Here is a 15,000-nt window from a genome sequence, read left to right on the forward strand (position 1 = left end):
TATTTGTCCTCATCTTGTTTGTTGTTAACACAACTTTTCGGCTGATACACCCTATAGCCTTCATCAGGTGTCTTGAGGAAATTTCGAACCTGGGTTCTCATTCCTAAGGTACTTTTCAATGTTATTATTATTATTATTATTATTCAGGTCAATTCCTGGAATCGAACTCGGAATCTAGGGGTTAGTAACTTGCACTCTTAACCACTACGCCATATGCCCGTGGCAGTGATCAGAATAGTAATAATAATAATAATAATAATAATAATAATAATAATAATAATAACAACAACAACATCGAAAAATACCTTAGGAATGAGAACCCAGGTTCGAAATTTCCCCCAAGACACCTAATGAAGGCTGGAGGATATATCAGCCAAAACGTTGTGTTAACAACAAAAAAAGATGGTGACAAATATCCGTCAAAAGTAAATAATGTAAATAATTCTGAAATAGTTGTATAAAAAACCTGTACTCGCGCGCGCACTCATACACACACATACACACACACACATAATGTAATGTAAGCATTATTCTGCATTTTTATTGGTTACATTCATTGGCCTTTGGCAATTTTGAAGTATTGTCCTGTACGTAGCAATCAGAGACATCGGTTACATTAATTATTTCATGATTGGTAACTTAATTTATCAAACCTGCCAAAGTTTAAGAAGGAAGGTGGATCTAGATAAGATTGGAAACTTAACACCTATTTTGTCCAACTCTTCACCGATTTTGCCATCGATTCGTGTAACATGGCCGCGAATGTACGCAAACATACATACATAGATGTATGTATACCAGTGTGCGTATGTTTCTGTAGGTGTCTACATATAGACCCTGCTATGTCAAGATGGACTTATATATTCTTCCTCTGCTCTCTCCCACTTGGTTTTAATATGTTGCCACATTTGTAATATATCTTTTTTTCTACATTTTTTCTACATTTTTTCGTGCAGCTGAAGATTGCTCTTCATATTGCATTTAAGGTAATGCTCACATTACTTAAATAAATTGAAGTAGCATGAAACGTGCGTACTGCAATCACTTTTGAAATCCGTGTTGCTTATTATTTGATTTTAATCACCCATCCTTTTGGGATGTGATATTCGGGTGCCTTCGCATAAGTACCATATTCAAGCCTTGAATCTATATATATATATATATGTATGTATATATACATAAATATATAAATGTGTATATGAATATATAGTTGTATATATGAATGTATATGCAAGTATATATATGAGTGTGTGTGTGTGTGTATTTATGTGTGTATGTGTGTATATATGTCTGAATTTATATGCATGTGTGTAAATCGGAAGAAATTTGTATATCTATAGCTGTAAGCATCAAATCGTTCTAAATACACCCAAATGCAACCGTATTCGGAAATAAACAGCCTACCCCCATAACGTCCCTTCTCATACACATACATAACATAGCCATATTGGTGATGTAGTCCGAGGCAGGGCTTTATGATAAAGGGCTGCAGCCTCTCTCTATACCGTACCGGGTCTAGGTAAAATCTCTGATATCTCTGAAAACGTTAGCAAATATTATTTTCTACTCTAGGCACAAGGCCCGAAATGTTGGGGGAGGAGGGGCCAGTCGATTAGATCGACTCCAGGACGCAAGTGGTACTTAATTTATCGACCCTGACAGAATGAAGGGCAAAGTCGACCTCGGCGGAATTTGAACTCAGAACGTAGCGGCAGACGAAATACCGCTAAGCATTTCGCCCGGCGTACTAACGTTTCTGCCAGCTCGCCACTTTAACGCTAGCATATATTGAATTCTAGCTTTCCCTAAAGAAAACCAAGACACTGCGAGGGCGGCGATGTAGCTGAGGTACTCTCTGAAGGAACTTCGGGTTTCGTTCCTGTATTTAGTTTGTAAGATTCTTAACGTGAACTCGTGGACTGAAACAGATTTTGTATCTTGGGAGGGTCATCACACCAACAATAAGCACACGCACTGGTTTTATTTCATTTCTTTAGTATTTGTTAATTGCTTAACTATTTAACCGTTTAACTAATCAAATGGTTAATTTTTCGGTCAATCAAGCAATTGTTGTTGTTGCTGTTGTTTGTTCCTTCTCGAGTTATGCTTGGCTCATAAGGGCCGGTTTCCCGGTTTCATTAGCATATAGGTTTCCCACCTGGACGGGACGCCGGTCCGTCACGGTTGAGCTGCTAGATGCAGGAGGAAAGAGTGAGTGAAAGTTGTGGCGAAAGAGTCAGCAGAAGTTCGCCATTACCTTCTGCGTGGAGCTTAGGTGTTTCGCTCATAAACACACACATCGCCTGGTCTAAGATTCGAACCTGCGATCCCTCGACCGCGAGCCCGTTGCTCTAAATACCAGGCCATGTGCCTGCACTAAGACAACCAATAAAACCAGAAAGTTTTCATTTTAATCTCCGAAATATTTACTTCTGTTGTAAATGAATCGAAATTAACTTTTGTTAGAGAAAGAAAGAGAGAGAGAGAGAGAGAGAGAGAGAGAGAGAGAGAGAGAGAGAGAGAGAGAGAGAGAGAGAGTAATAATTCACCCTTACTTTTGCTTCATTCTGCAATTCCTCAGTTCCAGGATGTCCATATATCTCGTGAGGATAAGGATCTCCACTTAAAATGTACCTCTCTTAGGCAGAGAAATAAGCGAGATTTTTATGGAAGACTGATAGGCGTCCATGCATGCAAGTCTAACTCCTCCGGCCCATCAATATGGCCCACGAGGAAGGCAAGAGCACATAGATCTAGATGTTGGGGATCACTGTCGTCGTAGGTGTTGCTGTCAGAACGCAAAGGGCGGAAGCAGGTGCCACAAGGTACCACGGTGCCATGCCCTAAAAAATTCTTCCAGTCCTACATCACCTTGAACCGTTAAACAACAGACGTGCCCCACCCCCTGTCCAACTTGGTTTCTCTATTACTTTTTGGAAAATCTTTTACGTGCTTCAGGCATTACACTGCGGCCAAGCTGGGGCACCGCCTTGAAGAATTTTTAGTCGAATAAATTGACCTCGGTACTTTTTTTTAGAAACCTGGTGCTATTCTATCGGTCTCTTTTGCCGAACCGCTAAGTTACAAGGGGGTAAACACACGAACACTAGATGTCAATTGATTGGTGTTGGGGAGACAAACACAGACACAAATACGAGGGCTTCTTTCAGTTTCCATCTACCCAATCCACTCACAAAGCTGCTTTGGTCGGCCCGAGGCTTTAGTTGAAGAAACTTGCCCAAGAAGACCATGTGGTTGAGAAGAAAGCTTCTTACACCCAACCACACTTGTGATTTTCGTGGAGGGGTGGGGGTGGAGCGGAGAGTTTCGGATAATTCACACAACTTTGATTTGTTTCCTCATAACTTTCTGAAAACTGGGTATTTAAAAAAAAAAAAAACAATTTCTACAGTATGTTTCAAAATGGCGTAAATTACAGTTATGTCGGAATCTGATGTGGCGAAAATTTTTGGTGGGGAATCGAATAATTTTCACACCTGGACTTTGTTTCGCCATGCATTTTGATTCGATGAAGAATTCGCCTTCCACACATGGTTTTCCGTATTAAATTCCGATGTAATTGTAATGTATAACAGATGTAATGCATTCTTGAACATTATATATATTTCTTTAATAACCCCATTTTCTGGAAGTTTTGAGGCAGTAAAGTCGAAGGGGAGGTGTGGCACTCATCTAGAATTATGCCATTTTATCGACCCACTTCGAAAGGATGAAAGGTAAAAAAAAAAAAACTGACTTCAACTGAATTTGAAATCGAAGAATAAAGAATCAGATTAAAACCGCAATGTTTTTAATTAGGTGTATATATTTATTTATTTATTTATTCCTAAAGGTGGGGTTATTCTGAAGTCACTTCCTGTTTTGAAACAAACAAACAAACACCCCACCACCATCACCACAACCACCCCGCCCGCCCGCGTACCCTAAGAACGAAGTTTGGTAATTCTATATACGCAGCTCGTTTTCTGTTATGAATGATATGGTATTTACGTAGTGAATGGCCGGGTAGATAGGTGCTGCTGATGGCGGCGGCGGCGGCAGCGGGGTAGATAGGTGCTGCTGATGGCAGCGGGGTAGATAGGTACTGCTGATGGCGGCGGCGGCGGCGGTGGTGGCGGTGGGTGCTGGTAGTAGTGGCGAAATCAGAAGGAACATTTCTAGAATGAAGGGCTTAAAAAACAGTGTTAACATTCTTGTGTAATAGATGATACGGAAAGGAAACGACCCTAGATTTTTACGTACTTCAAGTTTGTTTTTAGTCATCGTTGTTGCTAAGGCCACACGTAATAACAAACTTCATTCCTTGATCAGGCGAAAATCTCTACAATCATATGAGATAGAATTAAATGATTTTTACGTGTGTATAAAAACTAACGTGTATCTATATAAACTTTTTCCTGGTGTATACAAACTCATACGTATATATATATATATATATATATACATGTACACACATAAATATATACATGCTTATATATATATATGCATATATAAAACTTAGGTGTGTCTGTATAAACTTTTGCTTAGTGTATATAAAGTATAAGTAAGAAACATAAACTCCTGTGTGTAAAGTGTTACCTAGTGTGTATATATTCTTCCGTTGCGTAGTTAATATAAAGTTTTGCGTGTGTCTATGAGGTACTCTATCGTGTATTTAATACTCTTGCAGGTGTATAATTTCTTAAGTGTGTAAATGTATACAAGAAAAAAAGAAAAAAGAAAGTCTGTCTAAATAATTTTTTTCCGTACTGTATAGAAAGTCTTCCATGTGTAAAAAACAAAACAAAACGAAGACCAAAAGCAAAAATCTCCGACGTCGTGTATGTATATATATATATATATATATTTATATAAACACAGGTCCCTCCGTAATCTAGGGTAATATACAAGCTGTTACATGTGTATATTACACAAAATATATAAATTCTTAATTCTAATTCTAATGTATAGAGGGAGGGGGTCTCTTGTGTCTTTTTGTAAAGAAACCTACGTAGTATGTATAAAGACGTGTGTGGGTGTGTGATCTATATATATATATATATATGTGTGTGTGTGTGTCTGTGTGTGTGTGTGTATACAGAGTAGATGCAAGCTCTAATATATGATTTATAAAAACATGTGACATATTAATAAAAATCTGTAAATGTACAACCATCCAGATATCTGAGTACCTTATTATTTTTTCTAGTATATATATACATATATATATATATATATAAACTGGCTGGAATTTCGAAGTCACTGTCAGTGACTGCGAAGTTCCGGCCAGTTAAACAAGCCATCACCAGGCTGCTGATGATGGGTTAGCTGGCCGAAACTTCGAAGTCGCAGTCAACTACAATCTTGTATAAAAACAATAAATGTGTACGCTACAAAGTTAAAGCCATTAGATTAATGTAAAATTGTTTTTATGGTAAACAAACATAAAAACAAAGACATATATATATATATGAAAGCACTGACAATGTACGTAGAATCTAACGTAATGTTTATTAAATATTACATAATGTCCATGAAATCTTGCGCAATATGTACTTAGAATCTTACGTGTGGGTACACACTTTCTCTCTCTCTCTATCTCTTTCACACACACACACTATAAGTATGTCTGTAAACACGTTCGTTTCATAAATAATATATGATGTATGTAAAAATCTTCTAGGATGTATTTAATATTTAATGTTATAGATATTGTTACATAAAATGGCCTGAGCCCTCTATTATATATAATAATACATAATATATTAGCAGAATGTCTAAATATTAAGTTGGATATAATACAATCTCACATGTTAACGCACGCAAATACACAACAGCACTTAGGTAATGCGTAAAAACTTATATAACGTGTTTAAACTGTTATTTTCAATATGTATAATATTACGTGTGTGTATGTACAATTCTGCATAATTGTATATAAGGGTTTACATGGCTTGTATAACCCTCTTCAGTGTGTATGTGTGAGTCTTCACGTGTATGCGTGTGTGCGTGCGTGTGTATGTGTGTGTATGTGTGTGTGTGTGTGTGTGTGTGTGTGTGTGTGTTTATATGTAAGGGATACGAGAAGAAAACTCCCTACTTTTTATGATACAAATCGTCTCAGAAAACATGTAAACTTATGAAGATTGTATGTGTACGACCTATACACGTGTGTGTGTGTGTGTGTGTGTGTGTTACTTGAGAAGAAGGTCTTTTTATTACGAAGGAAACACCTTCTTTGGCATAGTTTTTTTTTTCTCGTGTTTTTCCTCTATTTTTCTTTTCTTTTTTCCCTCATTGCTATTGTTGTAGTCGTCGAGTTCATCGTCCTAGCCAATCCGTCACCGCCGCAACCGCCGCCAGCAATACCGTCCCCCGCTCCTCTTCCGCCATTACTATAGCCTGGCAGGGTGTGTGTGTGTGTGTTTAGTCAGCTCTGATACCAACGAAACGTAAATAAACTTCAGAAATAGAAAGCAACGAAGACGACGAGCTGTCATTATTGTTTAACCCTCGGCAAACCCAGACTGAGCAGAACTGCGATAAAAGACGCTCCGGCCACGACACTCCACGTCTTTCTCCCGTAGTTACGTATCTAATCACTGTTTTTCAATACAGTTCCTTTTTGTTTTATCAAGACATAGGATGTGATAAATTCGAGAGAGATTTGGTTGTTGTTTCTAGCAGAGAGATCGACCACCATGCAGCATCCTTCAACGTTGGTTCTCGAGATTATTGATAATGTTGCTGTTGTTGTTGTTGTTGCTTAGTCCCAAAGTCAACCCTGATCGATCACACCAACGGTCAAAGATGTTCCAACGGTGACCACCTCGTCGGTGTCAACACATGTCGATGTCATCATTGTTGTTGTTGTTTAACCCCAGGTCAACCCCAGGTCAATCCTGACCTTGTAAATCAATAATCTCAAACTTTCTAGTTATGACAAATCTGTTAGTTTAGGTTTATCTTGGACTACACTATCTTAAATGTGCCAATATATTTATCTATTATTTGAGCAACGGTATTTGATTTCAAAGAGACATTGGCTGCTGTTTCTAGCGACTCGAACAACAGCAGAAATAAGTAACAGAAGTAACGAGTACAACAAGAACGACAACAGCTACAACTAACAATATTAACAATAGTAATAAGAATAGCGACAAACGTTACAGTTGTAGCAACAACAGCGACAACAAGTGTATGAACAAGAACAACAAAAAGCGTAACAACGTGTTGCTATAAATGTTAATGGTAACATTTTTATGGAGGGGAGGTGCGTGTGTGTGTGTGTGGGGGGAGAAATGTGATGGAGGGTGCAGTTTTGTTATTGAAATAGAAGTAAACAAGGAGGCGGAGGAGGAAGAGGAAGAGGAGGGGAAGAGAAGGAGGAGGAGCAAGTTGACGCGGGAAGGACTGGTTCCTCGTTTTGTTTTCCGTCACCTCGTTGCTATGTAACTGTGAATGAAACGCATGACAATACGCAAGCGCGCACAGACACACACATAATGCATGCATACACACACACATATATGTATGCGAATATACACATAATCCGTCCGTCCGTCTGTCCATCCATCCATCCATACATATATGTGTACGTGTTGAAATATATATATATTTTATATATATACATGTAATATATAAATTATATATATATAATTTGTATAACATATATACATATATACACGGTGGTGCATCAGCATGGCCGCAGCTCTAAGCTGAAACTTTAAAAAAAAAAAATAAAAAAAATATGTTCATATGTATTATATAGGTATGTGCATGCCGTATGTACAACATATATATCTGTATATGTAAATATGCATATATTCATATATACATGTATTCATAAACACAACATGGCCTACTCGAATAGAGAGTTGTATATATATATGGGAGAATATACAAAAAATAACAACAGACGAGGACAGGTGGTGTAAATAACAAAAGTATATATTAGTATGACGCTCGGGAATACGGAAAGTCTTTGACGTTTCGAGCTACGCTCTTCAACAGAAAGAATACGGAGACAAGGAGAAAAAACACGGAGAAAAAAAATTGAATAGTGTTCAGTCAACGGTCAATGGATTTGATAAACGGAAACTGAAAGAAGCTAGTCGTATATGTATATATATATATATGTGTGTGTGTGTGTGTGTGTGTGTGTGTGTGTGTGTGTGTGTGTGTGTGTGTGTGTGTATTTGTGTGTCTTTTTCCCACCAACATCGCTTGACAACCGATGCTGGTGTGTTTACGTCCCCGTAACTTAGCGATTCGGCAAAACGGAACGATAGAATAAGTGCTAGGCTTACAAAGAATAAGTCCTGGGGTCGATTTGCTCGACTAAAGGCGGTACCCCAGCATGGCCACGGTCAAATGACTGAAACATACATACACACACATATATAATATATGTATAATATTTATGATATATGCATATATATTATGTATGTATATAACTTATATATACATAATATATGTATATATCCTATATAACATGTGCATACATGCTGTATATATTATGTTATATGAAGCGCACAAACTTACACATTTACCCAAACACACGAACAAAAGTATGCGGTAATCCCTCGACGATCGCGGGTGTTATTTTCTAAACCTCCCACAGGAATAATTAAAATCGAAAAGAAAAACAAAAAATATTTATCGTCCGCAGAAACCCGCGATATACTGAGGAGTCCGCGATGTAAATTTACATATATTAGCCAGAAAATTCCGCGATGTACTGAGTGCGCGATAGGTGAACCGCGATATGGTGAGAGATTACTGTACGCACTTTAATTATCGTTTCGTGTGTGTGTGTGTGTGTGTGTGAATAGCGTATATATATATATATATATATATATATATATATATATGTGTGTCTTAATTGTTCCAGTCATTAGGCTGCGGCCATGCTGGGGCACCGCTTTGAGAAATTTTAGACGAATAAATCGATGCTAGTATTTTTAACTGTTTTGCTAAACTGCTAAGTTACGGGGTTGCCAAGTGGTGGCTGGGGACAAACACAGATACAAAGACACACACACACACACACACACATATTTATATATGACGGGTTTCATTCAGTTTCCATTGTACCAAATCCACTCACAATTGTAAAGGACAATTGCCCAAGGTACCACACAGTGGGACTGAACTCGGAACCGTGTGGTTGATAAGCAAGTTACTTACCACACAGCCACTCCTGCGCCTACATACATACATACATACATACATACATACATACATACATACATATATAAACTTTCTACTGGTGGGTTATATAATTCTAAAATATTGTTGTCTTTTCATCTTATTCGTACATCTCTAGTTACGAAGCATTAAATGCAAATATTACATTATATTTCTGTTTCTATTACGTCATAGTATTAAACTTGTTACTAACCTTCAACCATAATATATTTACAGGTGGGCGACGGAAACATGGGGGATGTAAATGGTTTAATGTGGCCCAAGGATGGGGTTTTATCACTCCAGATGACAAATCGCAAGATGTCTTTGTACATCAGGTAAGTTCAATTTCAATCTTTGCATGAAATGGAATCCATTATTATTATTATTATTATTATTATTATTATTATTATTATTATTATTATTATTATTATTAAGGCAGCGAGCTGGCAAAAAACGTTAGCACACCGGGCAAAATGATTTGCAGCATTTCATTTGGCAAAAACCGGTAAACACTTTGTCCGGCATGCTAACGAGTCTGCCAGCTCAGCGCCTTCTCCACCAGCACAAGGTTATTTTATTCTTTTACTTGTTTCAATCATTTGACTGCGGCCATGCTGGGGCACTGCCTTTTAGTCGAGCAAATCGACCACCAGGTCTTATTCTTTGTAAGCCTAGTACTTATTCTGCTGGTTACTTTTGCCGAACCGCTAAGTTACGGGGGCATAAACACACCAGCATCAGTTCTTAAACGATGTTGAAGGGACAAACACACACACACACACACACACACACACACACACACACACACACACACGTGTATACGACGGGCTTCTTTCAGTTTTCGTCTACCAAATCCGCTCACAAGGCTTTGTTCGGCACGAGGCTATAGTAAAAGACACTTGCCCAAAGTGCCACGCAATGGGACCGAATCCGGAACCGTGCGGTTGGCAAGCAAGCTTCTCACCACACAACCCATCCTGCGCCTATTGATGATTATAAATATTGTCCGGTGATAAGCTACGATATCGCATGGTAACTAAAACGGAAGATACGATAGGATATCATCCAAGCCGAAGCTACTCCTTGGCTGTTAACATGGTCAGATTATAAACCAGTGAAGTCTATATAGATTTATATATCGGATATCTATATGTTTCTATACGTCTCTCATTTGCAATCGATATCTTCAGATTTGGCTGGAGAAAAAAACAAAAACAAAACAAAAATAATAATAAAATGCACACAAGACATTAATAGCTCCGTTTTCAGTCACATGATACCTTAATTACAGTGTTGTTGTTATTGTTATTGTTTTGACTTGTTTTTGTTGTTAATATGTTAGCTGAATCGTTTGCGCATCGGACAAAATAAAATGCTTAGCGCCATTTCTTCCAGCTCTTTATATTCGATTTCAAATCCCGTCGAAGTCAACTTTACCTTTCAGCCTTTCAGGATCGACAAAATAAATAAATAAATAAACAATAACGTATCTGCCAAGCAGTGGATCGATGAAATCGTCAGGCCCCTTCCCCTCAAAATTGTGGCCTTTGAAATAATTTGTTCTCGTGGCTCTTTTTATAGTTATTACTATTGTTGTTGTTAGTTTAGTTGTTATTGTTACGTTTGTTCTTACTCCTGCTTTCGCTGCTGCTACTGCTGCTGCTGTTAATAGCCTGTTTCTACTCGTCAATGGTTTGTCGGTAGTTTTCAACAACTTCTTCCAGTAATTAATGGCATAAATAATGCCTCTTGATTAACTCTTTAATTACGAAAGTCTTATTGGAACCTTACAATCAGCAAAAAAGAGTAATCTAGATTCAAGGATCATGAAGATGCCTTCACACAAGATTTGAACGTGCTTCCAGCTGCTAAATAGTCGAATGTGTTATTCACTGAGATATTTGCATTATTAGGTCGCATGAACCAACAAAACCAAGTGTCTTCTTTCTGGATACTCATCCTGACTACGTTTAAAGAAGAGCCTGGAAGGTTATGATGTTGCTATTGTGAATATGATCAGTCTTTAGTAATTTTAAAGTGCAGCTCCACTGCATTGAAATTGTGTCAGTGGTTAGGGTCGTAGATGTAAGACGAAACTATTAGCCACTTTGTGGAAGTATACAATACGATCGACAGATAAAACTATGGTGGATATAACGGAATGTATGTATGAATGTGTGTGTGTGTGTGTATGTGTGAGTATGTGTGTGCGTATATATTTTTAAATGGTTGACATTACAGAAGAGGAAGCTGTTTCAGGTTCGGCTTACAAGTTGTCGGTTCAAACTATTGGCCAAGCAGACACGACACCGATACGGACACACAACCCCCCCCCCCCCCACCACCACCACCACACACATATACACGTAGTGATAATTCATTTCTTAAAAGACTAAGTAAAAATAGAGCACTTAATACATTCAAGAGATGCTACTATTTCATGTGCATTCACTTTCTAACCTATTGACTTCGTCGGATACCTTCCACCTAGCATGAAACTTAAAGTAGTCTGTTGCAATTAAGATACTGCATGTAATAAGATCGTATATGTATACCTGTATGCGCACGCGCGCACACACATACATACATACATACATGCATGTGTATGTGTGAGTGTGTGTATTCATATATGGGTCACTAACGAGAGTATAATGAATCAAATACATAATTCACATTGTTAGCGTATTGTCATGCAAATTAGACTAACCGATGTAGCGGAGTCCTAATTCGTATACTTTATAAGAAGTAATTGTAAGCTACTAATATGTCTTCGGACTGCTTAAGAACGCTGAAAATTGTTCATATATATATGTGTATGTGTGAGTAGCAAAGATGTAATGTTTTCATTAATCAATTAAAGGAATCGTTAGAAACGGCCGTAATGGATTGACACCTGTACCTCTTCGTTACTCACTTTTATTTTATTCACCTATCATGGAATCTGCGTTTCGTAAATTTTATAGACAGTATTTCTAATATAAAGTACATGTCTAAATAGCTAAGAGCGGATTTCTTCGCTCAGCTGGATCTTATTATCTGCAGACACAGCAAGAACATCACGTGGTGGCACTTGAGCACCGAGTCTGATATTCACTTAATACTGTAGAATGCGCATGTTACTCAGACCTATGAAGGTGCCTGAATTTCAGTACCTAATTCAACTGAATCTTAATAGTATTATATGTGCGTGTGTGTGTGCGTGTGTGTGTGATTGTCTTTCATAGTACACCAGTTGACAATTAGTCTTGGTTTGTTTACGTACCTGTAACTTTGCAGTTCGACAATATGAGCGATAAAATCACAATCAGATTTAAATATATATATATGTGTGCTCTAGGGGCGATTTGTATGGTTAAAGCCCTTCAAGGCGGTGCTACAGCATGGCCGTAGTGTAATAAGTGAAATAAGAAGTAAAATGTAAAAGGTCACATTAAATGACGTAGTTCTCGATACACTGCGTGTGTAAGGAAGAAAAGAGAAGAAAAAAAAAGAAGAAAAGGAATGCATAACGCCGGAACGATATTGTTTATAGGTTTGCGAGATAAGGACTAACCTGGGGCTAAATTACAACAGCAGTAACGACAACACCATTTGACACATTTTATCGAAAAAATGAGTTATGGGGTGGGGGTGGGGGTAGATGTAGGGCTGATATCTAGGTTTCTAGGTTACCAATTTTAAGAAATATTTTTATTTTTATTTCTCTCAACAAATAGCTGATAGTGTAGTAAAAAAAAAAAAAATAGAGGTCTTGAAATTTATTATTATTATAATTATTATTATTATTATTATTATTATTATTACTATTGCAGAATCCTTTGTACGTTTGACAAAATGTTTAGTTGAAATTTCTTCTAGTTCTCCACGTTCTGAGTTCAAAATCCACTGATTTGGACATTGGTTTGCCTTTTATCTTTCGAAATAAAGAAAAAAGTACCAGCCGAGTATTACAGTGGGTGTAACTGACTAGCCCCCCCCCCCCCCTTCCGCATCGCTCCCAAACTTCAGACTTCGTTCCTGCAGTAGAAAGAATTATTATGAACATTAGTAAGGCGGCGAACTGGTAGAATCGTTAGCGCGTCGAACAAACTGTTTGGCGGTAAATTCCGTTGAGGTCGACTTTACCTTTCATTCTTTCGGGATCGATAAAATAAAGTACCAAATCAAGTACTGGACTCAACGTATTCGATTATTCCCCTCTCCCTAAAACTACTATTCTTGTGCCGAAATTTGAAATAATAATAATAATAATAATAATGATAATAATTTATTATTGTTATTATTATTCTTATTATTATTATTATTATTATTATTATTATTATTATTATTATTATTATCTGCCGTAATTGTAGTAGTAATAGTTGTAAGTAGATTTTTGTCACCGCCATTTCTTTTTTTGTTATCACAATTGTTTTTTTTTCTTTTAATTTATAATATTTTATTTTTTATTTTTTTTTGTTTTTGCTTAGCGTTGCAAAAATTTCACACCTGATCTTGTAATTAAGGGTTATTAACTAATTTAAGTGAATACTCAGACTTTAATCGCTAATCTAAGTAATCCTTTAGCTAGCTAGCTAGTTAGCTAGCTTATAGGCATGCAACGGAATGGGTTACGCACCGGCTTTATAATCCTATTTCATCGATATAAAGTGGGAAAACAAACTCAAATAATAGATAACAGACGCCAGCAACAACAACAACAACAACCAATAAAAAAAAGAAAGAGAAATATCATAACCTAGCCAGAAAGGTGAATGGATTGTAGAAGTCTAAGACAGCTATTATTCCTGTGGTAAATGGTACACCTCCAAATTGCTACCAAAAAAAAAAAAACAAAACAAAAAAACTGAAAGATAATGGAATTGAGACACGCATTGTCGACATGCGCAGAAATGCACTATCCTGTGTTTTGCAAGTATCCTAAGATTTGAGAGGAATTTTTTTTTTTTTTCTTTTTTTTTTTTTTTTGGTTTTTCGTCGCCAAACTTCAAGATAGGACTCCCAGAAATTAAACTAGCATGTAATAGCTTTGTAATAATAATAATAATAATAATAATAATAATAATAATAATAATAATAATGATAATAATAATAATTTATTCTTTTATAAGCCACAAGGGCTCACATACAAAAAAAAAACATTAAATGAGATACAACATAAAAGACAAAAAACAGAACGATACAAAGGGTTTTACAGCGTGTAAACAATATAAATAATAAAAAAATTAAACAGATTAAAACTCCCAATAGAGGAGGCGCTATAAGGTCCTCGTAGAAAACCCCACAAAAGTCACGGGTGCACGGTGAGCAGGGCAAGAGCGCTTCTCCTTTAATTCCCTTTAATTCGAAAATAAATGTCCTTGGATTTTCAGCATTTCTAGTATTGCAGCTTTTATTACCCTGTCTTTCCAGTTAAGTTTGACCAATCTGCAAAATAACCACATCCCTCTCTCTTTCTCTCTCTCTCTCTCTCTCTCTCTCTCCCTCCCTCTCTCTCTCCCTCCTTCTCTCTCTCTCTCTCTCTCTCTCTCTCTCTCTCTCTCTCTTCATAGCTGTGTTCATTGTCTAAGTTTTTACTTAGAACACAATTGGCAGCCTGACATGTTCATCATAATGAATCCCTGAAAGGGATGAACGCAATAAATGAATAGTTTTTATTCACACTCTGATAACCTTCATTTTCTTTATAAAATCTGTACACTATTTCAAACAATCTATAATTACACACACACACACACAGACATACATACATCAAACATGTATGGGTATGCATGCATGTATGTATAAACACATACGTATGTATATATA

The 15,000-nt window shown here is 37.0% G+C and overlaps 1 protein-coding gene across 3 annotated transcripts in view; it reads left to right on the plus strand.

Moving 5' to 3' along the window:
- LOC106882341 (protein lin-28 homolog) overlaps nt 1-15,000 on the plus strand; it is a 260,465-nt gene that overhangs the window by 196,702 nt on the left and 48,763 nt on the right. For all 3 annotated transcript variants that reach the window (XM_089365655.1, XM_089365656.1, XM_089365657.1), the window contains one exon: nt 9,427-9,527. In XM_089365655.1, the coding sequence (XP_089221781.1) occupies nt 9,427-9,527 (101 nt within the window). The remainder of the gene's footprint in view (nt 1-9,426; nt 9,528-15,000) is intronic.

Source organism: Octopus bimaculoides, chromosome 18 (genome assembly GCF_046866305.1).
Source record: "Octopus bimaculoides isolate indiv1 chromosome 18, ASM4686630v1, whole genome shotgun sequence".
In the NCBI taxonomy this organism is placed as follows: Eukaryota; Metazoa; Mollusca; class Cephalopoda; order Octopoda; family Octopodidae; genus Octopus; species Octopus bimaculoides.